Genomic DNA, 27,795 nt, shown 5'->3' on the forward strand with positions numbered 1-27,795 from the left:
TGGGTTAACTGTCAGTCTACTGGGGAACAGTGGGTTAACTGGTCTAGGAACAGGGGTTTAACTGGTCTGGGAACAGTGGGTTAACTGGTCTAGGAACAGTGGGTTAACTGGTCTAGGAACAGTGGGTTAACTGGTCTAGGAACAGTGGGTTAACTGGTCTAGGAACAGTGGGTTAACTGGTCTAGGAACAGTGGGTTAACTGGTCTAGGAACAGTGGGTTAACTGGTCTAGGAACAGTGGGTTAACTGGTCTAGGAACAGTGGGGTTAACTGGTCTAGGAACAGTGGGTTAACTGGTCTAGGAACAGTGGGTTAACTGGTCTAGGAACAGTGGGGTTAACTGGTCTAGGAACAGTGGATTAACTGGTCTAGGAACAGTGGATTAACTGGTCTAGGAACAGGGGGTTAACTGGTCTAGGAACAGTGGGGTTAACTGGTCTAGGAACAGTGGGTTAACTGGTCTAGGAACAGTGGGTTAACTGGTCTAGGAACAGTGGGGTTAACTGGTCTAGGAACAGTGGATTAACTGGTCTAGGAACAGTGGGTTAACTGGTCTAGGAACAGTGGGTTAACTGTCAGCCTACCGGGGAACAGTGGGTTAACTGTCAGCCTACCGGGGAACGGTGGGTTAACTGTCAGCCTACCGGGGAACAGTGGGTTAACTGGTCTAGGAACAGTGGGTTAACTGTCAGCCTACCGGGGAACAGTGTGTTAACTGGCAGCCTACCGGGGAACGCTGGGTTAACTGTCAGTCTACCGGGGAACGGTGGGTTAACTGTCAGTCTACCAGGGAACGATGGGTTAACTGGTCTAGGAACAGTGGGTTAACTGTCAGCCTACCGGGGAACGGTGGGTTAACTGGTCTAGGAACAGTGGGTTAACTGGTCTAGGAACAGTGGGTTAACTGGTCTAGGAACAGTGGGTTAACTGGTCTAGGAACAGTGGGTTAACTGTCAGCCTACCGGGGAACGGTGGGTTAACTGGTCTAGGAACAGTGGGTTAACTGGTCTAGGAACAGTGGGTTAACTGGTCTAGGAACAGTGGGTTAACTGGTCTAGGAACAGTGGGTTAACTGGTCTAGGAACAGTGGGTTAACTGTCAGCCTACCGGGGAACGGTGGGTTAACTGTCAGCCTACCGGGGAACGGTGGGTTAACTGGTCTAGGAACAGTGGGTTAACTGTCAGTCTACTGGGGAACAGTGGGTTAACTGTCAGCCTACCGGGGAACGCTGGGTTAACTGTCAGTCTAATGGGGAACACTGGGTTAACTGTCAGCCTACCGGGGAACGGTGGGTTAACTATCAGCCTACCGGGGAACACTGGGTTAACTGTCAGCCTACCGGGGAACGCTGGGTTAACTGTCAGTCTAATGGGGAACAGTGGGTTAACTGGCAGCCTACCGGGGAACGGTGGGTTAACTGTCAGCCTACCGGGGAACGGTGGGTTAACTGTCAGCCTACCGGGGAACAGTGGGTTAACTGTCAGCCTACCGGGGAACAGTGGGTTAACTGGTCTAGGAACAGTGGGTTAACTGTCAGCCTACCGGGGAACGGTGGGTTAACTATCAGCCTACCGGGGAACAGTGGGTTAACTGTCAGCCTACCGGGGAACGGTGGGTTAACTATCAGCCTACCGGGGAACACTGGGTTAACTGTCAGCCTACCGGGGAACGCTGGGTTAACTGTCAGTCTAATGGGGAACAGTGGGTTAACTGTCAGCCTACCGGGGAACAGTGGGTTAACTGTCAGTCTACTGGGGAACAGTGGGTTAACTGTCAGCCTACCGGGGAACGGTGGGTTAACTGGTCTAGGAACGGTGGGTTAACTGTCAGCCTACCGGGGAACGGTGGGTTAACTGGTCTAGGAACAGTGGGTAAACTGTCAGTCTACCGGGGAACAGTGGGTTAACTGTCAGTCTACCGGGGAACAGTGGGTTAACTGTCAGCCTACCGGGGAACAGTGGGTTAACTGGTCTAGGAACAGTGGGTTAACTGTCAGCCTACCGGGGAACAGTGGGTTAACTGGTCTAGGAACAGTGGGTAAACTGTCAGTCTACCGGGGAACAGTGGGTTAACTGTCAGTCTACCGGGGAACAGTGGGTTAACTGTCAGCCTACCGGGGAACAGTGGGTTAACTGGTCTAGGAACAGTGGGTTAACTGTCAGCCTACCGGGGAACAGTGGGTTAACTGGTCTAGGAACAGTGGGTAAACTGTCAGTCTACCGGGGAACAGTGGGTTAACTGTCAGTCTACCGGGGAACAGTGGGTTAACTGTCAGCCTACCGGGGAACAGTGGGTTAACTGGTCTAGGAACAGTGGGTTAACTGGTCTAGGAACAGTGGGTTAACTGTCAGTCTACTGGGGAACAGTGGGTTAACTGTCAGCCTACCGGGGAACAGTGGGTTAACTGGTCTAGGAACAGTGGGTTAACTGTCAGCCTACTGGGGAACAGTGGGTTAACTGTCAGCCTACTGGGGAACAGTGGGTTAACTGTCAGCCTACCGGGGAACAGTGGGTTAACTGTCAGCCTACCGGGGAACAGTGGGTTAACTGTCAGCCTACCGGGGAACAGTGGGTTAACTGGTCTAGGAACAGTGGGTTAACTGTCAGCCTACCGGGGAACAGTGGGTTAACTGGTCTAGGAACAGTGGGTTAACTGTCAGCCTACCGGGGAACGGTGGGTTAACTGTCAGCCTACTGGGGAACAGTGGGTTAACTGGTCTAGGAACAGTGGGTTAACTGTCAGCCTACCGGGGAACGATGGGTTAACTGCCTCGTTCAGGGGCAGAACGACAGATTTTCACCTTGTCAGCTCGGGGGATTCAATCTAGCAGCCTTACAGTTAACTAGTCCAACGCTCTAACCACCTGATTACATTGCACTCCACGAGGAGCCCGCCTGTTACGCCAATGCAGTAAGCCAAGGTAAGTTGCTAGCTAGCATTAAACTTATCTTATAAAAATCAATCAATCATAATCACTAGTTAACTACACATGGTTGATGATATTACTAGTTTATCTAGTTAACTACACATGGTTGATGATATTACTAGTCTATCTAGTTAACTACACATGGTTGATGATATTACTAGTTTATCTAGTTAACTACACATGGTTGATGATATTACTAGTTTATCTAGTTAACTACACATGGTTGATGATATTACTAGTTTATCTAGTTAACTACACATGGTTGATGATATTACTAGTTTATCTAGTTAACTACACATGGTTGATGATATTACTAGTTTATCTAGTTAACTACACATGGCTGATGATATTACTAGTTTATCTAGTTAACTACACATGGTTGATGATATTACTAGTTTATCTAGTTAACTACACATGGTTGATGATATTACTAGTTTATCTAGTTAACTACACATGGTTGATGATATTACTAGTTTATCTAGTTAACTACACATGGTTGATGATATTACTAGTTTATCTAGCGTGTGCTGCGTTGCATATAATCGATGCGGTGCGTATCGTTGCTCCAACGTGTACCTAACCATAAACATCAATGCCTTTCTTAAACCCAATACACAGAAGTATATATTTTTAAAACTGCATATTTAGCTAAAAGAAAAATCCATGTTAGCAGGCAATATTAACCAGGTGAAATTGTGTCACTTCTCTTGCGTTCATTGGACGCAGAGTCAGGGTATATGCAACAGTTTGGGCTGCCTAATTTCCCTGAATTTTACGTAATTATGACATAACATTTAAGGTTGTGCAATGTAACAGGAATATTTAGACTTATGGATGCCACCCGTTAGATAAAATACAGAACGGTTCCGTATTTCACTAAAAGAATAAACGTTTTGTTTTCGAGATGATAGTTTCCGGATTGGACCATATTAATGACCAAAGACTTGTATTTCTGTGTGTTATTATGTTATAACTAAGTCTATGATTTGATAGAGCAGTCAGTCTGAGCGATGGTAGGCACCAGCAGGCTCGTAAGCATTCATTCAAACAGCACTTTCCTCCGTTTTGCCAGCAGCTCTGCTGTTTATGACTTCAAGCCTATCAACTCCCGAGATGAGGCTGGTGTAACCGATGTGAAATGGCTAGCTAGTTAGCGGGCGCTAATAGCATTTCAAACGTCACTCGCTCTGAGCCTTGGAGTGGTTGTTCCCCTTGCTCTGCGTGGATAACGCTGCTTCGAGGGTGGCTGTTGTCGATGTGTTCCTGGTTCGAGCCCAGGTAGCGGCGAGGAGAGGGACGGAAGCTATACTGTTACACTGGCAATACTAAAGTGCCTATAAGAACATCCAATAGTCAAAGGTTAATGAAATACAAATGGTATAGAGAGAAATAGTCCTATAATTCCTATAATAACTACAACTTAAAACTTCTTACCTGGGAATATTGAAGACTCATGTTAAAAGGAACCACCAGCTTTCATATGTTCTCATGTTCTGAGCAAGGAACTTAAACGTTAGCTTTCTTACATGGCACATTTTGCACTTTTACTTTCTTCTCCAACACTTTGTTTTTGCATTAATTAAACCAAATTGATCATGTTTCATTATTTATTTGAGACTAAATTGATTTGATTGATGTATTATATTAAGTTAAAATAAGTGTTAATTCAGCATTTTTTAATTTGTCATTAAAAATAAAATAAAATAAAAATTGGCCGATTAATCGGCTTTTTTGGTTCTCCAATAAATGGTATCGGCGTTGAAAATTTATAATCGGTCGACCTCTAGTTTGTGTGTGTGTGTAGTGGGTATAGTGTGTGTGTGTATGTGTGTAGTGGGTATAGTGTGTGTAAAGGTTATAGTGTGTGTGTGTGTGTGTGTAGTGGGTATAGTGTGTGTGTGTGTAGTGGGTATAGTGTGTGTAAAGGTTATAGTGTGTGTGTGTGTGTGTGTGTGTGTAGTGGGTATAGTGGGTATAGTGTGTGTGTGTGTGTAGTGGGTATCGTGTGTGTGTGTGTAGTGGGTATAGTGTGTGTAAAGGTTATAGTGTGTGTGTGTGTGTGTAGTGGGTATAGTGTGTGTGTGTAGTGGGTGTAGTGGGTGTGTGTAGTGGGTTTGGTGGGTGTGTAGTGGGTGTAGTGGGTGTACTGTAGGGGGTATAGTGGGTGTACCGTATGGGTATAGTGGGTGTACCGTAGGGGTATAGTGGGTGAACCGTAGGTGTGTAGTGGGTGTGTAGTGGGTGTAGTGGGTGTGTAGTGGGTGTAGTGGGTGTACCGTAGGGGGTATAGTGGGTGTACCGCAGTGGGTATAGTGGGTGTGTAGTGGGTATAGTGGGTGTACCGTAGGGGGTATAGTGGGTGTACCGTAGGGGGTATAGTGGGTGAACTGTAGGTGTGTAGTGGGTGTGTAGTAGGTATAGTGGGTGTACCGTAGGGGGTATAGTGGTTATAGTGGGTGTGTAGTGGGTATAGTGGGTGTACCGTAGGGGGTATAGTGGGATAGTGGGTGTGTAGAGGGTATAGTAGATATAGTGGGTATGTAGTGGGTATAGTGGGTGTGTAGTGGGTATAGCGGGTGTGTAGTGGGTATAGTGGGTGTGTAGTGGGTATAGTGGGTGTGTAATGGTAATAGTGGGTATGTAATGGTAATAGTGGGTGTGTAGTGGTAATAGTGGGTATGTAGTGGGTGTGGAGTGGGTATAGTGGGTGTGTAGTGGGTATAGTGGGTGTGTAGTGGGTATAGTGGGTGTACCGTAGTGGGTATAGTGTGGGTATAATGGGTGTGTAGTGGGTATAGTGGGTGTGTAGTGGGTATGTAGTGGGTATAGTGGGCGTACCGTAGGGGATGTGTAGTGGGTATAGTGGGTGTACCGTAGGGGATGTGTAGTGGGTATAGTGGGTGTACCGTAGGGGGTGTGTAGTGGGTATAGTGGGTGTACCGTAGTGGGTATAGTGGGTGTACCGTAGTGGGTATAGTGGGTGTGTAGTGGGTATAGTGGGTGTACGGTAGGTGGTGTGTAGTGAGTATAGTGGGTGTACCGTAGTGAGTATAGTGGGTGTACCGTAGTGGGTATAATGGAGGTACCGTAGTGGCTATAGTGGGTGTGTAGTGGGTATAGTGGGTGTACGGTAGGTGGTGTGTAGTGAGTATAGTGGGTGTACCGTAGTGAGTATAGTGGGTGTACCGTAGTGGGTATAATGGAGGTACCGTAGTGGCTATAGTGGGTGTACTGTAGTTGGTGTGTAGTGGGTATAGTGGGTGTACCGTAGTGGGTATAGGGGGTGTGTAGTGGGTATAGTGGGTGTACCGTAGGGGGATCCCGACAGCCAGATGGGCGGTGCTCCTTGACGGGGCATCCAGTGGTGAGAGGTCAGGGGGGAGGGGTCGTGGGGCCAGCGGGCGGAGCCTCCAGTCACCATGAGGTTAGAGGTCAGGGCGCTGGACACCAGGGGGGGATGCATCTGCGTGAACTCTGCCAGCTCCTTACTCTCTCTGGACACACACACACACACACACACACACACACACACTAATTTAAAAACATCTAATTCATAACACTCTTTATATCCATCCTTGATAGGGAGTGATAGAGTACACACATTACATGGACTAGAGATTCAACACAACCAGGGAATCGACTCCTAACCCCACCAGGGAATCAACCCCTAACCCCACCAGGGAATCGACTCCTAACCCCACCAGGGAATCGACTCCTAACCCCACCAGGGAATCGACTCCTAACCCCACCAGGGAATCGACTCCTAACCCCACCAGGGAATCGACTCCTAACCCCACCAGGGAATCGACTCCTAACCCCACCAGGGAATCGACTCCTAACCCCACCAGGGAATCGACTCCTAACCCCACCAGGGAATCGACTCCTAACCCCACCAGGGAATCGACTCCTAACCCCACCAGGGAATCGACTCCTAACCCCACCAGGGAATCGACCCCTAACCCCACCAGGGAATCGACCCCTAACCCCACCAGGGAATCGACCCCTAACCCCACCAGGGAATCGACCCCTAACCCCACCAGGGAATCGACTCCTAACCCCACCAGGGAATCGACTCCTAACCCCACCAGGGAATCGACCCCTAACCCCACCAGGGAATCGACCCCTAACCCCACCAGGGAATCGACCCCTAACCCCACCAGGGAATCAAATCCTAACCCCACCCGGGAATCAACCCCTAACCCCACCGGGGAATCAACCCCTAACCCCACCGGGGAATCAACCCCTAACCCCACCGGGGAATCAACTCCTAACCCCACCGGGGAATCAACTCCTAACCCCACCGGGGAATCAACCCCTAACCCCAACAGGGAATCAACCCCTAACCCCAACAGGGAATCAACTCCTAACCCCAACAGGGAATCAACTCCTAACCCAACCAGGGAATCAACTCCTAACCCCACCAGGGAATCAACTCCTAACCCCACCAGGGAATCAACTCCTAACCCCACCAGGGAATCAACTCCTAACCCCACCAGGGAATCAACTCCTAACCCCACCAGGGAATCAACTCCTAACCCAACCAGGGAATCAACCCCTAACCCAACCAGGGAATCAACCCCTAACCCCACCAGGGAATCAACCCCTAACCCCACCAGGGAATCAACCCCTAACCCCACCAGGGAATCAACCCCTAACCCAACCATGGAATCAACTCCTAACCCCACCAGGGAATCAACCCCTAACCCCACCAGGGAATCAACCCCTAACCCCACCAGGGAATCAACTCCTAACCCCACCAGGGAATCAACCCCTAACCCCAACCAGGGAATCAACTCCTAACCCCACCAGGGAATCGACTCCTAACCCCACCAGGGAATCAACCCAACCAGGGAATCAACTCCTAACCCCACCAGGGAATCAACCCCTAACCCAACCAGGGAATCAACTCCTAAGCCCACCAGGGAATCAACTCCTAACCCCACCGGGGAATCAACTCCTAACCCCACCAGGGAATCAACTCCTAACCCCACCAGGGAATCAACTCCTAACCCCACCAGGGAATCAACTCCTAACCCCACCAGGGAATCAACTCCTAACCCCACCAGGGAATCAACTCCTAACCCCACCAGGGAATCAACCCCTAACCCCACCAGGGAATCAACCCCTAACCCCAACCAGGGAATCAACTCCTAACCCAACCAGGGAATCAACTCCTAACCCAACCAGGGAATCAACCCCTAACCCCACCAGGGAATCAACCCCTAACCCCACCAGGGAATCAACTCCTAACCCCACCAGGGAATCAACCCCTAACCCCACCAGGGAATCAACCCCTAACCCCACCAGGGAATCAACCCCTAACCCCACCAGGGAATCAACTCCTAACCCCACCAGGGAATCAACTCCTAACCCCACCAGGGAATCAACTCCTAACCCCACCAGGGAATCAACCCCTAACCCAACCAGGGAATCGACCCCTAACCCCACCAGGGAATCGACTCCTAACCCCACCAGGGAATCGACTCCTAACCCCACCAGGGAATCGACTCCTAACCCCACCAGGGAATCGACTCCTAACCCCACCAGGGAATCGACTCCTAACCCCACCAGGGAATCAACTCCTAACCCCACCAGGGAATCAACTCCTAACCCCACCAGGGAATCAACTCCTAACCCCACCAGGGAATCAACTCCTAACCCCACCAGGGAATCAACTCCTAACCCCACCAGGGAATCAACTCCTAACCCAACCAGAGAATCAACTCCTAACCCAACCAGAGAATCAACTCCTAACCCAACCAGAGAATCAACTCCTAACCCAACCAGAGAATCAACTCCTAACCCAACCAGAGAATCAACTCCTAACCCAACCAGGGAATCAACTCCTAACCCAACCAGGGAATCAACTCCTAACCCAATCAGGGAATCAACTCCTAACCCAATCAGGGAATCAACTCCTAACCCAACCAGGGAATCAACTCCTAACCCAACCAGGGAATCAACTCCTAACCCAACCAGGGAATCAACTCCTAACCCCACCAGGGAATCAACTCCTAACCCCACCAGGGAATCAACGAACAGGTTATATGAATAATATCTACAGTTTCCTAACAGGTTATATGAATAATATCTACAGTTTCCTAACAGGTTATATGAATAATATCTACAGTTTCCTAACAGGTTATATGAATAATATCTACAGTTTCCTAACAGGTTATATGACCAGGGAATCAACTCCACCAGGGAATCAACTCCACCAGGGAATCAACGAACAGGTTATATGAATAATATTTACAGTTTCCTAACAGGTTATATGAATAATATCTACAGTTTCCTAACAGGTTGCAGGTCAGAAAATGTGACAGACTGTGTTCACTGCAGCCTTTCGTAAAGGTGAGTCGTTGGTCACGCCCCCTAACCTGAGCAACTTCTCCTGCTCCAGGCACCCCAGTCTATCGCCACGGTGACGGGCTCGCTCGTCCCCCCGCTCCTCGTCTGTTTGGACGACAGAATAGAACACAGTGATCCATAATGCACTGCTTCAATAACAGTAGATTTGGTGATATCCTGGTATTTTAAAAAATACACTAAAATATCAAATGCAACATACAACAATTACCCGACTTACAGTTCATACGGAAAATCGGTCAATTTAAATAAATGAATTAGGCCGTAATCTATGGATTTCACATGACTGGGAATACAGATATGCATCTGTTGGACGACCAATTAGATATCAGGAAATGGTGGAGAAAAAGGGGATAAAAGTAACAAAAATAAATAAATAAATATATATTATAATTACAGAAACATAAGAAATATATATATATTTTTTTAAATACAAACTTGAGAAAATGTGTGTCATTGTGTTGTGTGACAAAACTGCACATTTTTAGAGTGACCTTTTATTGTCCCCAGCACAAGGTGCACCTGTGTAATGATCATGCGTGTTTTAATCAGCTTCTTGATATGCCACACCTGTCAGGTGGGTGGATTATCTTGGAAAGGGAGAAATGCTCACTAACAGGGATGTAAATAAAAATAAAAATTGCACCAAATTTGAGAGAAAGAAGCTTTTTGTGCGAATGGGGTATTTTATTATTATTATTATTATTTTATTATTTTATTTCGCCTCATGAAACACGGGACCAACACTTTACACGTGGCGTTTATATTTCTGTTCAGTGGGACAAAATTCCGTCTTCATCTATTGTGGCTTCTTAACGTTGGCCTTGAAATAGCTTCATTAATGATGCTGAAGACATATCCGTCAACTTATACTGAAATAGCTTCACTAATGATGGTGAAGACATATCCTTCAACTTATCCTGAAATAGCTTCATTAATGATGGTGAAGACATATCCTTCAACTTATACTAGGTTTTCCAAATAGCCCCCCATACAGCCCCCCCCCCCCCTATAGCACTCCCCCATACAGCCCCCCCTATATAGCCCTCACCAAATAGGCCTTATAATAATTTCATTAATGATGGTGAAGACATATCCTTCAACTTATCCTGAAATAGCTTCATTAATGATGCTGAAGACATATCCTTCAACTTATACTGAAATAGCTTCATTAATGATGGTGAAGACATATCTTTCAACTTATACTGAAATAGCTTCATTAATGATGAAAACATATCCTTCACCTTCTACTGAAATAGCTTCACTAATGATGGTGAAGACATATCCTTCAACTTATACTGGGTTTTCCAAATAGCCCCCCGTATAGTAGCCCCATATAGCAGCCCTACACAGCCCCCCCATATAGCCCCCCCCTATAGCCACACCCTATAGCCCCCCCATATAGCAGCCCCATACAACCACACCCTATAGCCCCCCCATATAGCACTCCCCCTATAGCCCCCCCCCCCCTATAGCCCCCCCATATAGCACTCCCCCTATAGCACTACCCCTATAGCCACCCCATATAGCCCCCCCATTTAGCAGCCCAATGCAGCCCCCCCATAGCCACACCCTATAGCCCCCCCATATAGCACTCCTCCTATAGCCCCCAACATAGCCACCTCATATAGCCCCCCCACAGCCCCCCATACAGACCCCTATAGCACCCCCATACAGACCCCCATATAGCCCCTCATACAGCCCCCCATATAGCCCCCCCATACAGACCCTCATATAGCCCCCCCATACAGACCCCCCTATAGCACTCCCCCTATAGCCCCCAACATAGCCACCTCATATAGCCCCCCCCTAGCCCCCCATACAGACCCCTATAGCCCCCCATACAGACCCTCATACAGACCCCCCATAGAGCCCCCCCATAGCCACACCCTATAGCCCCCCCCTATAGGACTCCCACTATAGCCACCTCATATATCCCCCCCCTTTTGACCCCCATACAGCCCCTACCATATAGCCGCCCCCCTATAGCCACCTCATATAGCCCCCCCTATAGCCCCCCCCCCATACAGACCCCCATATAGCCCCCACATGAGAGGCATAATGAGTCATGTGGAAGAACTGTGTAGAACTGTAGGAAGTGTCTTAACTTCTCTGGGACAGGGGGGGGCAGTATTGAGTAGCTTGGATAAAAAGGGTGCCCAGAGTAAACTACCTGCTACTCAGGCCTAAAAGCTAGAATATGCATATAATTAGTAGATTTGGATAGAAAACACTCTGAAGTTTCTAAAACTGTTTGAATGATGTCTGTGAGTATAACAGAACTCATATGGCAGGCAAAAACCTGAGGAAAAAATCCAACCAGGAAGTGGGAAATCTGAGGTTTGTAGTTTTTCAACCCTTTGCCTATCCAAGATACAGTGGAAATGGGGTCATGTTGCACTTCCTAAAGCTTCCACTAGATGTCAACAGTCTTTAGAACCTTGTTTGATGCTTCTACTGTAACGGCGGGGGGAATGAGTCCGTGGTCTGGCAGAGTGCCATGACGTGAGAGTTCACGTGAGAGTTAACTTGCGTTCCATTGCATTTTCTACAGACAAAGGAATTTCATCAACGTTTACGATGAGTATTTCTGTAAATCGATGTGACTCTCTGCAAAATCACCGGATGTTTTGGAAGCAAAACATGACTTAACATAACGCGCCAATGTAAACTAAGATTTTGGGATATAAATATGAACTTTATCGAACAAAACATACATGTATTGTGTAACATGAAGTCCTATGAGTGTCATCTGATGAAGATCATCAAAGGTTAGTGATTCATTTTTATCTCTATTTCTGCTTTTTGTGACTTTTTTGTGACTATCTTTGGCTGGAAAAATGGCTTGTGTTTTTCTGTGACTAGGTACTGACCTAACATAATCGTTCGGTGTGCTTTCGTCGTAAAGCCTTTTTGAAATCTGACACGTTGGCTGGATTCACAACAAGTGTAGCTTTAAAATTTGGTGTATTGCATGTGTGATTTTAAGAAAGTTAAATTTTTAATAGTGATTTATTTGAATTTGGCGCTCTGCGTTTTCACTAGATGTTGGCCATGCGGGACGCTAGCACGTCCCACATATCCCAGAGAGGTTAAATGTAAAAAAAAATAATAATGTTTGTCCCCCCCCCCATATCTAAACCCCAGTTGTCCCCTTGGTATAAGATGTAAATAAATAGCCAGTCTCACCTTTAACCCCTGCGTGCGGTACTAGAGGTCTCTGTGAGTTTGTATTGCTACTGTCCCTCTGTCTGGCCACGGCCACAGCTATCCCGACAGGAGGGTGCCGGAGCTCTCCCCCACCCTCGCCTGGCCCCTCGCCGCGTCCCAACGCCCGGGTGCTGTCGGGGCGCTCCCGCTCTCTCTTCATCAGCCTCCCACCCGCTCCTCCTCCTCCTCCTCCTCCTCCCCCCTCCAGTCTCATGAACGCCAGCCCTCCGAACGCGGCTTGGTTGTCCGTGTTCTGACCGAAGGACCCCTGCCGTTCAGGTGGGAAGGTCCCGCTGTATTTGATTAGACTCTGCATGGCCGACACCTCTCCTCCTTCTGCTCCCCCCTCGGACCCTCCTCCCCCGCTGCCTCTCCTTCCCCCCACTGGGCGGTACAGGGCTGAGGTGTCCAAGTAGCGCCTCTGTCCCTCCTCTGCCCTCTGGGGTTGGGGCAGAGGGTGGGGGGAATGTGTGTGTCTGTGTTGGGGTGTGTGGGGGTTGGATGGGGGTCTGTTGACGTCCTGCTGGTTATGGTGTGAGGGTTGGGGTGTGTGGGGGTTGGATGGGGGTCTGTTGAGTTCCTGCTGGTTATGGTGTGAGGGTTGGGGTGTGTGGGGGTTGGATGGGGGTCTGTTGAGTTCCTGCTGGTTATGGTGTGAGGGTTGAACGTGTGTGTGTCTGTGCTGGGAGGCCAGAGCTGCCATATGACTGGTGGCGTAGTTGGCCAATGGGCTGATGGGGTTCCATTTAGGCCCTTCCCCCACCCGCTCCAAGCCCAATCGGATGGCATGTTTTGGAGTGTCCCTGGGGTCCGGGCTGAACCCTGATTGTCTGACGTAACCGTCTCGTTTCAGAGCCGAACCGTTGGAGCAGATCACAGAGCCCTCCTCCCGCTCTCTCTGATTGGACAAATCACCAGGAAGAGAAGCACGACGGTCCAATAGAGTCTTTTCAGGAAACCTCTCTCTCTCCCTTTCTCTCTCCCTCTCCCTTTCTCTCTCCCTCTCCCTTTCTCTCTCCCTCTCCCTTTCTCTCTCCCTCTCCCTTTCTCTCTCCCTCTCTCTCTGTTTGTCGTGTTTGTCCCTGGCCTGCGAAGCGATCTGAATCGGGCCGATCTGCTCATCGTAGACCTCCACAGAAGGCACGTAAGTGGGCGCGCTCACACGCTGTTCCCTGATAGGCTCCCGGTGTGCAGGGTAGGTGGGGCCAGGGAGGAGTCCACCGCTATAGGTAGATTCAGTCTTCCTCAGCCTGTCTGTGTGTGTGGGGGGGCTGGGGTTAGGGCTGGGGGAGCGAATGGGTGTGTCTTCAGTCTCTGGGTAACGCCCAGAAGAGGAGGAGCCCCGGAGGGGGGGAGGAGCAGAGGGGTGGTGGAGGAAAGCCTCTCTTTCTCTCTCTCGGTCTCTGTGGCGTTCTCTCTCTCCACTCCTCCCATCCCGTGTCAGATCTACCACACTGTATGGACGAGACTCCTCTCTCAACCGGTCCCTCTCTCCTCTGTCTCTCTCCTCGCGGTAGGGTCTGTCTCTGCCCCCCTGCTGAGGCTCCTCTCTCTCCCTCTCTCCTCTGTCTCCCTCCTCGCGGTAGGGTCTGTCTCTGTCCGACTCCTGAGGCTCCTCCCTCTCCTCACGGTAGAGTCTGTCTCGATCCCTGCCCCCCTCCTGAGGCTCCTCTCTCTCCTCACGGTAGAGTCTGTCTTGATCCCTGCCCCCCTCCTGAGGCTCCTCTCTATCCTCTCGGTAGAGTCTGTCTCGATCCCTGCCCCCCTCCTGAGGCTCCTCCCTCTCCTCACGGTAGAGTCTGTCTCGATCCCTGCCCCCCTCCTGAGGCGCCTCTCTCTCCCTCTCCTCGCGGCCTCGGTCCCTGCCCCCATCCCGGGAGCTACTCTGGGGGGTGGAGCTGGGGGGGACGGAGGAGGGTTGGAGGGGCGGCTGGGGTAACGACACTGGCAGGAAGAACCTCTCTGGAACACAAACATCACAAAAACACCACACCCATCAGAACACACCACCACATGCATCAATTTACTGAGTAGAATGTTTAAGGTATATTTCACTGGTCACCCCCAAAGCCAAGACCTCCTTTGGCCGCCTTTCCTTCCAGTTCTCTGCTGCCAATGACTGGAACGAATTGCAAAAATCTCTGAAGCTGGAGACTTATATCTCCCTCACTAACTTTAAGCATCAGGTGTCAGAGCAGCTCACAGATCACTGCACCTGTACATAGCCCATCTGTAAATAGCCTACCCAACTACCTCATCCCCATATTATGTATTTTTTTGCTCATTTGCACCCCAGTATCTCTACTTGCACATTCATCTTCTGCACATCTATCACTCCAGTGTTTATTTGCTAAATTGTAATTATTTTGCCTCTATGGCCTATTTATTGCCTTACCTCCCTAATCTTACTCCATTTACACACACTGTATTTAGACTTTTCTATTGTATTATTGACTGTATGTTTGTTTATTCCATGTGTAACTCTGTGTTGTTGTTTGTGTCGCACTGCTTTGCTTTATCTTGGCCAGGTCGCAGTCGTAAATGAGAACTTGTTCTCAACTACCTGGTTAAATAAAGGTGAAATTAAAAAAAAACACGTTTTATTTATTTATTATCCGTCAGAACAACAACAACAACAGTAGATAACGTAACAACCGGTCTCCAAAACATCCGAGACGCCACTTTGATGCACCTTGTTTTTGTGTCTCCACCACGTGGAGAAAAAGTGATGTGATCAAAGACCAATAATGATGTGATCAATAATGTATTTTTATTGGGGCTAAGACAGTCTATTACAAATCAATACTTTGATCTGAAGGCGGTATGGTTTGAAGAGACTGAAATGAGACGGGTATTTCAGCCTGAAGGCAGTATGGTTTGAAGAGACTGAAATGAGACGGGTATTTCAGCCTGAAGGCAGTATGGTTTGAAGAGACTGAAATGAGACGGGTATTTCAGCCTGAAGGCAGTATGGTTTGAAGAGACTGAAATGAGACGGTATTTCAGCCTGAAGGCAGTATGGTTTGAAGAGACTGAAATGAGACGGTATTTCAGCCTGAAGGCAGTATGGTTTGAAGAGACTGAAATGAGACGGTATTTCAGCCTGAAGGCAGTATGGTTTGAAGAGACTGAAATGAGACGGTATTTCAGCCTGAAGGCAGTATGGTTTGAAGAGACTGAAATGAGACGGGTATTTCAGCCTGAAGGCAGTATGGTTTGAAGAGACTGAAATGAGACGGGTATTTCAGCCTGAAGGCAGTATGGTTTGAAGAGACTGAAATGAGACGGTATTTCAGCCTGAAGGCAGTATGGTTTGAAGAGACTGAAATGAGACGGTATTTCAGCCTGAAGGCAGTATGGTTTGAAGAGACTGAAATGAGACGGTATTTCAGCCTGAAGGCAGTATGGTTTGAAGAGACTGAAATGAGACGGTATTTCAGCCTGAAGGCAGTATGGTTTGAAGAGACTGAAATGAGACGGGTATTTCAGCCTGAAGGCAGTATGGTTTGAAGAGACTGAAATGAGACGGTATTTCAGCCTGAAGGCAGTATGGTTTGAAGAGACTGAAATGAGACGGTATTTCAGCCTGAAGGCAGTATGGTTTGAAGAGACTGAAATGAGACGGTATTTCAGCCTGAAGGCAGTATGGTTTGAAGAGACTGAAATGAGACGGTATTTCAGCCTGAAGGCAGTATGGTTTGAAGAGACTGAAATGAGACGGTATTTCAGCCTGAAGGCAGTATGGTTTGAAGAGACTGAAATGAGACGGTATTTCAGCCTGAAGGCAGTATGGTTTGAAGAGACTGAAATGAGACGGTATTTCAGCCTGAAGGCAGTATGGTTTGAAGAGACTGAAATGAGACGGGTATTTCAGCCTGAAGGCAGTATGGTTTGAAGAGACTGAAATGAGACGGTATTTCAGCCTGAAGGCAGTATGGTTTGAAGAGACTGAAATGAGACGGTATTTCAGCCTGAAGGCAGTATGGTTTGAAGAGACTGAAATGAGACGGTATTTCAGCCTGAAGGCAGTATGGTTTGAAGAGACTGAAATGAGACGGGTATTTCAGCCTGAAGGCAGTATGGTTTGAAGAGACTGAAATGAGACGGGTATTTCAGCCTGAAGGCAGTATGGTTTGAAGAGACTGAAATGAGACGGTATTTCAGCCTGAAGGCAGTATGGTTTGAAGAGACTGAAATGAGACGGTATTTCAGCCTGAAGGCAGTATGGTTTGAAGAGACTGAAATGAGACGGTATTTCAGCCTGAAGGCAGTATGGTTTGAAGAGACTGAAATGAGACGGTATTTCAGCCTGAAGGCAGTATGGTTTGAAGAGACTGAAATGAGACGGTATTTCAGCCTGAAGGCAGTATGGTTTGAAGAGACTGAAATGAGACGGGTATTTCAGCCTGAAGGCAGTATGGTTTGAAGAGACTGAAATGAGACGGGTATTTCAGCCTGAAGGCAGTATGGTTTGAAGAGACTGAAATGAGACGGGTATTTCAGCCTGAAGGCAGTATGGTTTGAAGAGACTGAAATGAGACGGTATTTCAGCCTGAAGGCAGTATGGTTTGAAGAGACTGAAATGAGACGGTATTTCAGCCTGAAGGCAGTATGGTTTGAAGAGACTGAAATGAGACGGTATTTCAGCCTGAAGGCAGTATGGTTTGAAGAGACTGAAATGAGACGGTATTTCAGCCTGAAGGCAGTATGGTTTGAAGAGACTGAAATGAGACGGTATTTCAGCCTGAAGGCAGTATGGTTTGAAGAGACTGAAATGAGACGGTATTTCAGCCTGAAGGCAGTATGGTTTGAAGAGACTGAAATGAGACGGTATTTCAGCCTGAAGGCAGTATGGTTTGAAGAGACTGAAATGAGACGGTATTTCAGCCTGAAGGCAGTATGGTTTGAAGAGACTGAAATGAGACGGTATTTCAGCCTGAAGGCAGTATGGTTTGAAGAGACTGAAATGAGACGGTATTTCAGCCTGAAGGCAGTATGGTTTGAAGAGACTGAAATGAGACGGTATTTCAGCCTGAAGGCAGTATGGTTTGAAGAGACTGAAATGAGACGGTATTTCAGCCTGAAGGCAGTATGGTTTGAAGAGACTGAAATGAGACGGTATTTCAGCCTGAAGGCAGTATGGTTTGAAGAGACTGAAATGAGACGGTATTTCAGCCTGAAGGCAGTATGGTTTGAAGAGACTGAAATGAGACGGTATTTCAGCCTGAAGGCAGTATGGTTTGAAGAGACTGAAATGAGACGGTATTTCAGCCTGAAGGCAGTATGGTTTGAAGAGACTGAAATGAGACGGTATTTCAGCCTGAAGGCAGTATGGTTTGAAGAGACTGAAATGAGACGGTATTTCAGCCTGAAGGCAGTATGGTTTGAAGAGACTGAAATGAGACGGTATTTCAGCCTGAAGGCAGTATGGTTTGAAGAGACTGAAATGAGACGGTATTTCAGCCTGAAGGCAGTATGGTTTGAAGAGACTGAAATGAGACGGTATTTCAGCCTGAAGGCAGTATGGTTTGAAGAGACTGAAATGAGACGGTATTTCAGCCTGAAGGCAGTATGGTTTGAAGAGACTGAAATGAGACGGTATTTCAGCCTGAAGGCAGTATGGTTTGAAGAGACTGAAATGAGACGGTATTTCAGCCTGAAGGCAGTATGGTTTGAAGAGACTGAAATGAGACGGTATTTCAGCCTGAAGGCAGTATGGTTTGAAGAGACTGAAATGAGACGGTATTTCAGCCTGAAGGCAGTATGGTTTGAAGAGACTGAAATGAGACGGTATTTCAGCCTGAAGGCAGTATGGTTTGAAGAGACTGAAATGAGACGGTATTTCAGCCTGAAGGCAGTATGGTTTGAAGAGACTGAAATGAGACGGTATTTCAGCCTGAAGGCAGTATGGTTTGAAGAGACTGAAATGAGACGGTATTTCAGCCTGAAGGCAGTATGGTTTGAAGAGACTGAAATGAGACGGTATTTCAGCCTGAAGGCAGTATGGTTTGAAGAGACTGAAATGAGACGGTATTTCAGCCTGAAGGCAGTATGGTTTGAAGAGACTGAAATGAGACGGTATTTCAGCCTGAAGGCAGTATGGTTTGAAGAGACTGAAATGAGACGGTATTTCAGCCTGAAGGCAGTATGGTTTGAAGAGACTGAAATGAGACGGTATTTCAGCCTGAAGGCAGTATGGTTTGAAGAGACTGAAATGAGACGGTATTTCAGCCTGAAGGCAGTATGGTTTGAAGAGACTGAAATGAGACGGTATTTCAGCCTGAAGGCAGTATGGTTTGAAGAGACTGAAATGAGACGGTATTTCAGCCTGAAGGCAGTATGGTTTGAAGAGACTGAAATGAGACGGTATTTCAGCCTGAAGGCAGTATGGTTTGAAGAGACTGAAATGAGACGGTATTTCAGCCTGAAGGCAGTATGGTTTGAAGAGACTGAAATGAGACGGTATTTCAGCCTGAAGGCAGTATGGTTTGAAGAGACTGAAATGAGACGGTATTTCAGCCTGAAGGCAGTATGGTTTGAAGAGACTGAAATGAGACGGTATTTCAGCCTGAAGGCAGTATGGTTTGAAGAGACTGAAATGAGACGGTATTTCAGCCTGAAGGCAGTATGGTTTGAAGAGACTGAAATGAGACGGTATTTCAGCCTGAAGGCAGTATGGTTTGAAGAGACTGAAATGAGACGGTATTTCAGCCTGAAGGCAGTATGGTTTGAAGAGACTGAAATGAGACGGTATTTCAGCCTGAAGGCAGTATGGTTTGAAGAGACTGAAATGAGACGGTATTTCAGCCTGAAGGCAGTATGGTTTGAAGAGACTGAAATGAGACGGTATTTCAGCCTGAAGGCAGTATGGTTTGAAGAGACTGAAATGAGACGGTATTTCAGCCTGAAGGCAGTATGGTTTGAAGAGACTGAAATGAGACGGTATTTCAGCCTGAAGGCAGTATGGTTTGAAGAGACTGAAATGAGACGGTATTTCAGCCTGAAGGCAGTATGGTTTGAAGAGACTGAAATGAGACGGTATTTCAGCCTGAAGGCAGTATGGTTTGAAGAGACTGAAATGAGACGGTATTTCAGCCTGAAGGCAGTATGGTTTGAAGAGACTGAAATGAGACGGTATTTCAGCCTGAAGGCAGTATGGTTTGAAGAGACTGAAATGAGACGGTATTTCAGCCTGAAGGCAGTATGGTTTGAAGAGACTGAAATGAGACGGTATTTCAGCCTGAAGGCAGTATGGTTTGAAGAGACTGAAATGAGACGGTATTTCAGCCTGAAGGCAGTATGGTTTGAAGAGACTGAAATGAGACGGTATTTCAGCCTGAAGGCAGTATGGTTTGAAGAGACTGAAATGAGACGGTATTTCAGCCTGAAGGCAGTATGGTTTGAAGAGACTGAAATGAGACGGTATTTCAGCCTGAAGGCAGTATGGTTTGAAGAGACTGAAATGAGACGGTATTTCAGCCTGAAGGCAGTATGGTTTGAAGAGACTGAAATGAGACGGTATTTCAGCCTGAAGGCAGTATGGTTTGAAGAGACTGAAATGAGACGGTATTTCAGCCTGAAGGCAGTATGGTTTGAAGAGACTGAAATGAGACGGTATTTCAGCCTGAAGGCAGTATGGTTTGAAGAGACTGAAATGAGACGGTATTTCAGCCTGAAGGCAGTATGGTTTGAAGAGACTGAAATGAGACGGTATTTCAGCCTGAAGGCAGTATGGTTTGAAGAGACTGAAATGAGACGGTATTTCAGCCTGAAGGCAGTATGGTTTGAAGAGACTGAAATGAGACGGTATTTCAGCCTGAAGGCAGTATGGTTTGAAGAGACTGAAATGAGACGGTATTTCAGCCTGAAGGCAGTATGGTTTGAAGAGACTGAAATGAGACGGTATTTCAGCCTGAAGGCAGTATGGTTTGAAGAGACTGAAATGAGACGGTATTTCAGCCTGAAGGCAGTATGGTTTGAAGAGACTGAAATGAGACGGTATTTCAGCCTGAAGGCAGTATGGTTTGAAGAGACTGAAATGAGACGGTATTTCAGCCTGAAGGCAGTATGGTTTGAAGAGACTGAAATGAGACGGTATTTCAGCCTGAAGGCAGTATGGTTTGAAGAGACTGAAATGAGACGGTATTTCAGCCTGAAGGCAGTATGGTTTGAAGAGACTGAAATGAGACGGTATTTCAGCCTGAAGGCAGTATGGTTTGAAGAGACTGAAATGAGACGGTATTTCAGCCTGAAGGCAGTATGGTTTGAAGAGACTGAAATGAGACGGTATTTCAGCCTGAAGGCAGTATGGTTTGAAGAGACTGAAATGAGACGGTATTTCAGCCTGAAGGCAGTATGGTTTGAAGAGACTGAAATGAGACGGTATTTCAGCCTGAAGGCAGTATGGTTTGAAGAGACTGAAATGAGACGGTATTTCAGCCTGAAGGCAGTATGGTTTGAAGAGACTGAAATGAGACGGTATTTCAGCCTGAAGGCAGTATGGTTTGAAGAGACTGAAATGAGACGGTATTTCAGCCTGAAGGCAGTATGGTTTGAAGAGACTGAAATGAGACGGTATTTCAGCCTGAAGGCAGTATGGTTTGAAGAGACTGAAATGAGACGGTATTTCAGCCTGAAGGCAGTATGGTTTGAAGAGACTGAAATGAGACGGTATTTCAGCCTGAAGGCAGTATGGTTTGAAGAGACTGAAATGAGACGGTATTTCAGCCTGAAGGCAGTATGGTTTGAAGAGACTGAAATGAGACGGTATTTCAGCCTGAAGGCAGTATGGTTTGAAGAGACTGAAATGAGACGGTATTTCAGCCTGAAGGCAGTATGGTTTGAAGAGACTGAAATGAGACGGTATTTCAGCCTGAAGGCAGTATGGTTTGAAGAGACTGAAATGAGACGGTATTTCAGCCTGAAGGCAGTATGGTTTGAAGAGACTGAAATGAGACGGTATTTCAGCCTGAAGGCAGTATGGTTTGAAGAGACTGAAATGAGACGGTATTTCAGCCTGAAGGCAGTATGGTTTGAAGAGACTGAAATGAGACGGTATTTCAGCCTGAAGGCAGTATGGTTTGAAGAGACTGAAATGAGACGGTATTTCAGCCTGAAGGCAGTATGGTTTGAAGAGACTGAAATGAGACGGTATTTCAGCCTGAAGGCAGTATGGTTTGAAGAGACTGAAATGAGACGGTATTTCAGCCTGAAGGCAGTATGGTTTGAAGAGACTGAAATGAGACGGTATTTCAGCCTGAAGGCAGTATGGTTTGAAGAGACTGAAATGAGACGGTATTTCAGCCTGAAGGCAGTATGGTTTGAAGAGACTGAAATGAGACGGTATTTCAGCCTGAAGGCAGTATGGTTTGAAGAGACTGAAATGAGACGGTATTTCAGCCTGAAGGCAGTATGGTTTGAAGAGACTGAAATGAGACGGTATTTCAGCCTGAAGGCAGTATGGTTTGAAGAGACTGAAATGAGACGGTATTTCAGCCTGAAGGCAGTATGGTTTGAAGAGACTGAAATGAGACGGTATTTCAGCCTGAAGGCAGTATGGTTTGAAGAGACTGAAATGAGACGGTATTTCAGCCTGAAGGCAGTATGGTTTGAAGAGACTGAAATGAGACGGTATTTCAGCCTGAAGGCAGTATGGTTTGAAGAGACTGAAATGAGACGGTATTTCAGCCTGAAGGCAGTATGGTTTGAAGAGACTGAAATGAGACGGTATTTCAGCCTGAAGGCAGTATGGTTTGAAGAGACTGAAATGAGACGGTATTTCAGCCTGAAGGCAGTATGGTTTGAAGAGACTGAAATGAGACGGTATTTCAGCCTGAAGGCAGTATGGTTTGAAGAGACTGAAATGAGACGGTATTTCAGCCTGAAGGCAGTATGGTTTGAAGAGACTGAAATGAGACGGTATTTCAGCCTGAAGGCAGTATGGTTTGAAGAGACTGAAATGAGACGGTATTTCAGCCTGAAGGCAGTATGGTTTGAAGAGACTGAAATGAGACGGTATTTCAGCCTGAAGGCAGTATGGTTTGAAGAGACTGAAATGAGACGGTATTTCAGCCTGAAGGCAGTATGGTTTGAAGAGACTGAAATGAGACGGTATTTCAGCCTGAAGGCAGTATGGTTTGAAGAGACTGAAATGAGACGGTATTTCAGCCTGAAGGCAGTATGGTTTGAAGAGACTGAAATGAGACGGTATTTCAGCCTGAAGGCAGTATGGTTTGAAGAGACTGAAATGAGACGGTATTTCAGCCTGAAGGCAGTATGGTTTGAAGAGACTGAAATGAGACGGTATTTCAGCCTGAAGGCAGTATGGTTTGAAGAGACTGAAATGAGACGGTATTTCAGCCTGAAGGCAGTATGGTTTGAAGAGACTGAAATGAGACGGTATTTCAGCCTGAAGGCAGTATGGTTTGAAGAGACTGAAATGAGACGGTATTTCAGCCTGAAGGCAGTATGGTTTGAAGAGACTGAAATGAGACGGTATTTCAGCCTGAAGGCAGTATGGTTTGAAGAGACTGAAATGAGACGGTATTTCAGCCTGAAGGCAGTATGGTTTGAAGAGACTGAAATGAGACGGTATTTCAGCCTGAAGGCAGTATGGTTTGAAGAGACTGAAATGAGACGGTATTTCAGCCTGAAGGCAGTATGGTTTGAAGAGACTGAAATGAGACGGTATTTCAGCCTGAAGGCAGTATGGTTTGAAGAGACTGAAATGAGACGGTATTTCAGCCTGAAGGCAGTATGGTTTGAAGAGACTGAAATGAGACGGTATTTCAGCCTGAAGGCAGTATGGTTTGAAGAGACTGAAATGAGACGGTATTTCAGCCTGAAGGCAGTATGGTTTGAAGAGACTGAAATGAGACGGTATTTCAGCCTGAAGGCAGTATGGTTTGAAGAGACTGAAATGAGACGGTATTTCAGCCTGAAGGCAGTATGGTTTGAAGAGACTGAAATGAGACGGTATTTCAGCCTGAAGGCAGTATGGTTTGAAGAGACTGAAATGAGACGGTATTTCAGCCTGAAGGCAGTATGGTTTGAAGAGACTGAAATGAGACGGTATTTCAGCCTGAAGGCAGTATGGTTTGAAGAGACTGAAATGAGACGGTATTTCAGCCTGAAGGCAGTATGGTTTGAAGAGACTGAAATGAGACGGTATTTCAGCCTGAAGGCAGTATGGTTTGAAGAGACTGAAATGAGACGGTATTTCAGCCTGAAGGCAGTATGGTTTGAAGAGACTGAAATGAGACGGTATTTCAGCCTGAAGGCAGTATGGTTTGAAGAGACTGAAATGAGACGGTATTTCAGCCTGAAGGCAGTATGGTTTGAAGAGACTGAAATGAGACGGTATTTCAGCCTGAAGGCAGTATGGTTTGAAGAGACTGAAATGAGACGGTATTTCAGCCTGAAGGCAGTATGGTTTGAAGAGACTGAAATGAGACGGTATTTCAGCCTGAAGGCAGTATGGTTTGAAGAGACTGAAATGAGACGGTATTTCAGCCTGAAGGCAGTATGGTTTGAAGAGACTGAAATGAGACGGTATTTCAGCCTGAAGGCAGTATGGTTTGAAGAGACTGAAATGAGACGGTATTTCAGCCTGAAGGCAGTATGGTTTGAAGAGACTGAAATGAGACGGTATTTCAGCCTGAAGGCAGTATGGTTTGAAGAGACTGAAATGAGACGGTATTTCAGCCTGAAGGCAGTATGGTTTGAAGAGACTGAAATGAGACGGTATTTCAGCCTGAAGGCAGTATGGTTTGAAGAGACTGAAATGAGACGGTATTTCAGCCTGAAGGCAGTATGGTTTGAAGAGACTGAAATGAGACGGTATTTCAGCCTGAAGGCAGTATGGTTTGAAGAGACTGAAATGAGACGGGTATTTCAGCCTGAAGGCAGTATGGTTTGAAGAGACTGAAATGAGACGGTATTTCAGCCTGAAGGCAGTATGGTTTGAAGAGACTGAAATGAGACGGTATTTCAGCCTGAAGGCAGTATGGTTTGAAGAGACTGAAATGAGACGGTATTTCAGCCTGAAGGCAGTATGGTTTGAAGAGACTGAAATGAGACGGTATTTCAGCCTGAAGGCAGTATGGTTTGAAGAGACTGAAATGAGACGGTATTTCAGCCTGAAGGCAGTATGGTTTGAAGAGACTGAAATGAGACGGTATTTCAGCCTGAAGGCAGTATGGTTTGAAGAGACTGAAATGAGACGGTATTTCAGCCTGAAGGCAGTATGGTTTGAAGAGACTGAAATGAGACGGTATTTCAGCCTGAAGGCAGTATGGTTTGAAGAGACTGAAATGAGACGGTATTTCAGCCTGAAGGCAGTATGGTTTGAAGAGACTGAAATGAGACGGTATTTCAGCCTGAAGGCAGTATGGTTTGAAGAGACTGAAATGAGACGGTATTTCAGCCTGAAGGCAGTATGGTTTGAAGAGACTGAAATGAGACGGTATTTCAGCCTGAAGGCAGTATGGTTTGAAGAGACTGAAATGAGACGGTATTTCAGCCTGAAGGCAGTATGGTTTGAAGAGACTGAAATGAGACGGTATTTCAGCCTGAAGGCAGTATGGTTTGAAGAGACTGAAATGAGACGGTATTTCAGCCTGAAGGCAGTATGGTTTGAAGAGACTGAAATGAGACGGTATTTCAGCCTGAAGGCAGTATGGTTTGAAGAGACTGAAATGAGACGGTATTTCAGCCTGAAGGCAGTATGGTTTGAAGAGACTGAAATGAGACGGTATTTCAGCCTGAAGGCAGTATGGTTTGAAGAGACTGAAATGAGACGGTATTTCAGCCTGAAGGCAGTATGGTTTGAAGAGACTGAAATGAGACGGTATTTCAGCCTGAAGGCAGTATGGTTTGAAGAGACTGAAATGAGACGGTATTTCAGCCTGAAGGCAGTATGGTTTGAAGAGACTGAAATGAGACGGGTATTTCAGCCTGAAGGCAGTATGGTTTGAAGAGACTGAAATGAGACGGTATTTCAGCCTGAAGGCAGTATGGTTTGAAGAGACTGAAATGAGACGGTATTTCAGCCTGAAGGCAGTATGGTTTGAAGAGACTGAAATGAGACGGTATTTCAGCCTGAAGGCAGTATGGTTTGAAGAGACTGAAATGAGACGGTATTTCAGCCTGAAGGCAGTATGGTTTGAAGAGACTGAAATGAGACGGTATTTCAGCCTGAAGGCAGTATGGTTTGAAGAGACTGAAATGAGACGGTATTTCAGCCTGAAGGCAGTATGGTTTGAAGAGACTGAAATGAGACGGGTATTTCAGCCTGAAGGCAGTATGGTTTGAAGAGACTGAAATGAGACGGTATTTCAGCCTGAAGGCAGTATGGTTTGAAGAGACTGAAATGAGACGGTATTTCAGCCTGAAGGCAGTATGGTTTGAAGAGACTGAAATGAGACGGTATTTCAGCCTGAAGGCAGTATGGTTTGAAGAGACTGAAATGAGACGGTATTTCAGCCTGAAGGCAGTATGGTTTGAAGAGACTGAAATGAGACGGGTATTTCAGCCTGAAGGCAGTATGGTTTGAAGAGACTGAAATGAGACGGTATTTCAGCCTGAAGGCAGTATGGTTTGAAGAGACTGAAATGAGACGGTATTTCAGCCTGAAGGCAGTATGGTTTGAAGAGACTGAAATGAGACGGGTATTTCAGCCTGAAGGCAGTATGGTTTGAAGAGACTGAAATGAGACGGGTATTTCAGCCTGAAGGCAGTATGGTTTGAAGAGACTGAAATGAGACGGTATTTCAGCCTGAAGGCAGTATGGTTTGAAGAGACTGAAATGAGACGGTATTTCAGCCTGAAGGCAGTATGGTTTGAAGAGACTGAAATGAGACGGTATTTCAGCCTGAAGGCAGTATGGTTTGAAGAGACTGAAATGAGACGGTATTTCAGCCTGAAGGCAGTATGGTTTGAAGAGACTGAAATGAGACGGTATTTCAGCCTGAAGGCAGTATGGTTTGAAGAGACTGAAATGAGACGGTATTTCAGCCTGAAGGCAGTATGGTTTGAAGAGACTGAAATGAGACGGGTATTTCAGCCTGAAGGCAGTATGGTTTGAAGAGACTGAAATGAGACGGTATTTCAGCCTGAAGGCAGTATGGTTTGAAGAGACTGAAATGAGACGGGTATTTCAGCCTGAAGGCAGTATGGTTTGAAGAGACTGAAATGAGACGGTATTTCAGCCTGAAGGCAGTATGGTTTGAAGAGACTGAAATGAGACGGGTATTTCAGCCTGAAGGCAGTATGGTTTGAAGAGACTGAAATGAGACGGTATTTCAGCCTGAAGGCAGTATGGTTTGAAGAGACTGAAATGAGACGGGTATTTCAGCCTGAAGGCAGTATGGTTTGAAGAGACTGAAATGAGACGGTATTTCAGCCTGAAGGCAGTATGGTTTGAAGAGACTGAAATGAGACGGTATTTCAGCCTGAAGGCAGTATGGTTTGAAGAGACTGAAATGAGACGGTATTTCAGCCTGAAGGCAGTATGGTTTGAAGAGACTGAAATGAGACGGTATTTCAGCCTGAAGGCAGTATGGTTTGAAGAGACTGAAATGAGACGGGTATTTCAGCCTGAAGGCAGTATGGTTTGAAGAGACTGAAATGAGACGGTATTTCAGCCTGAAGGCAGTATGGTTTGAAGAGACTGAAATGAGACGGTATTTCAGCCTGAAGGCAGTATGGTTTGAAGAGACTGAAATGAGACGGTATTTCAGCCTGAAGGCAGTATGGTTTGAAGAGACTGAAATGAGACGGTATTTCAGCCTGAAGGCAGTATGGTTTGAAGAGACTGAAATGAGACGGTATTTCAGCCTGAAGGCAGTATGGTTTGAAGAGACTGAAATGAGACGGTATTTCAGCCTGAAGGCAGTATGGTTTGAAGAGACTGAAATGAGACGGTATTTCAGCCTGAAGGCAGTATGGTTTGAAGAGACTGAAATGAGACGGGTATTTCAGCCTGAAGGCAGTATGGTTTGAAGAGACTGAAATGAGACGGTATTTCAGCCTGAAGGCAGTATGGTTTGAAGAGACTGAAATGAGACGGTATTTCAGCCTGAAGGCAGTATGGTTTGAAGAGACTGAAATGAGACGGGTATTTCAGCCTGAAGGCAGTATGGTTTGAAGAGACTGAAATGAGACGGTATTTCAGCCTGAAGGCAGTATGGTTTGAAGAGACTGAAATGAGACGGGTATTTCAGCCTGAAGGCAGTATGGTTTGAAGAGACTGAAATGAGACGGTATTTCAGCCTGAAGGCAGTATGGTTTG

General features: G+C 46.6%; 1 protein-coding gene across 1 annotated transcript in view; it reads right to left on the bottom strand.

Moving 5' to 3' along the window:
- Window positions 1-27,795, bottom strand: part of LOC129833734 (trinucleotide repeat-containing gene 18 protein-like) — a 299,469-nt gene that overhangs the window by 215,746 nt on the left and 55,928 nt on the right. Inside the window, 3 exon segments of the mRNA XM_055898516.1 lie at window positions 6,237-6,421; window positions 9,308-9,383; window positions 12,486-14,468. Coding sequence (XP_055754491.1) covers window positions 6,237-6,421; window positions 9,308-9,383; window positions 12,486-14,468 — 2,244 coding nt within the window.

Source organism: Salvelinus fontinalis, chromosome 34 (genome assembly GCF_029448725.1).
Source record: "Salvelinus fontinalis isolate EN_2023a chromosome 34, ASM2944872v1, whole genome shotgun sequence".
Taxonomy (NCBI): Eukaryota; Metazoa; Chordata; class Actinopteri; order Salmoniformes; family Salmonidae; genus Salvelinus; species Salvelinus fontinalis.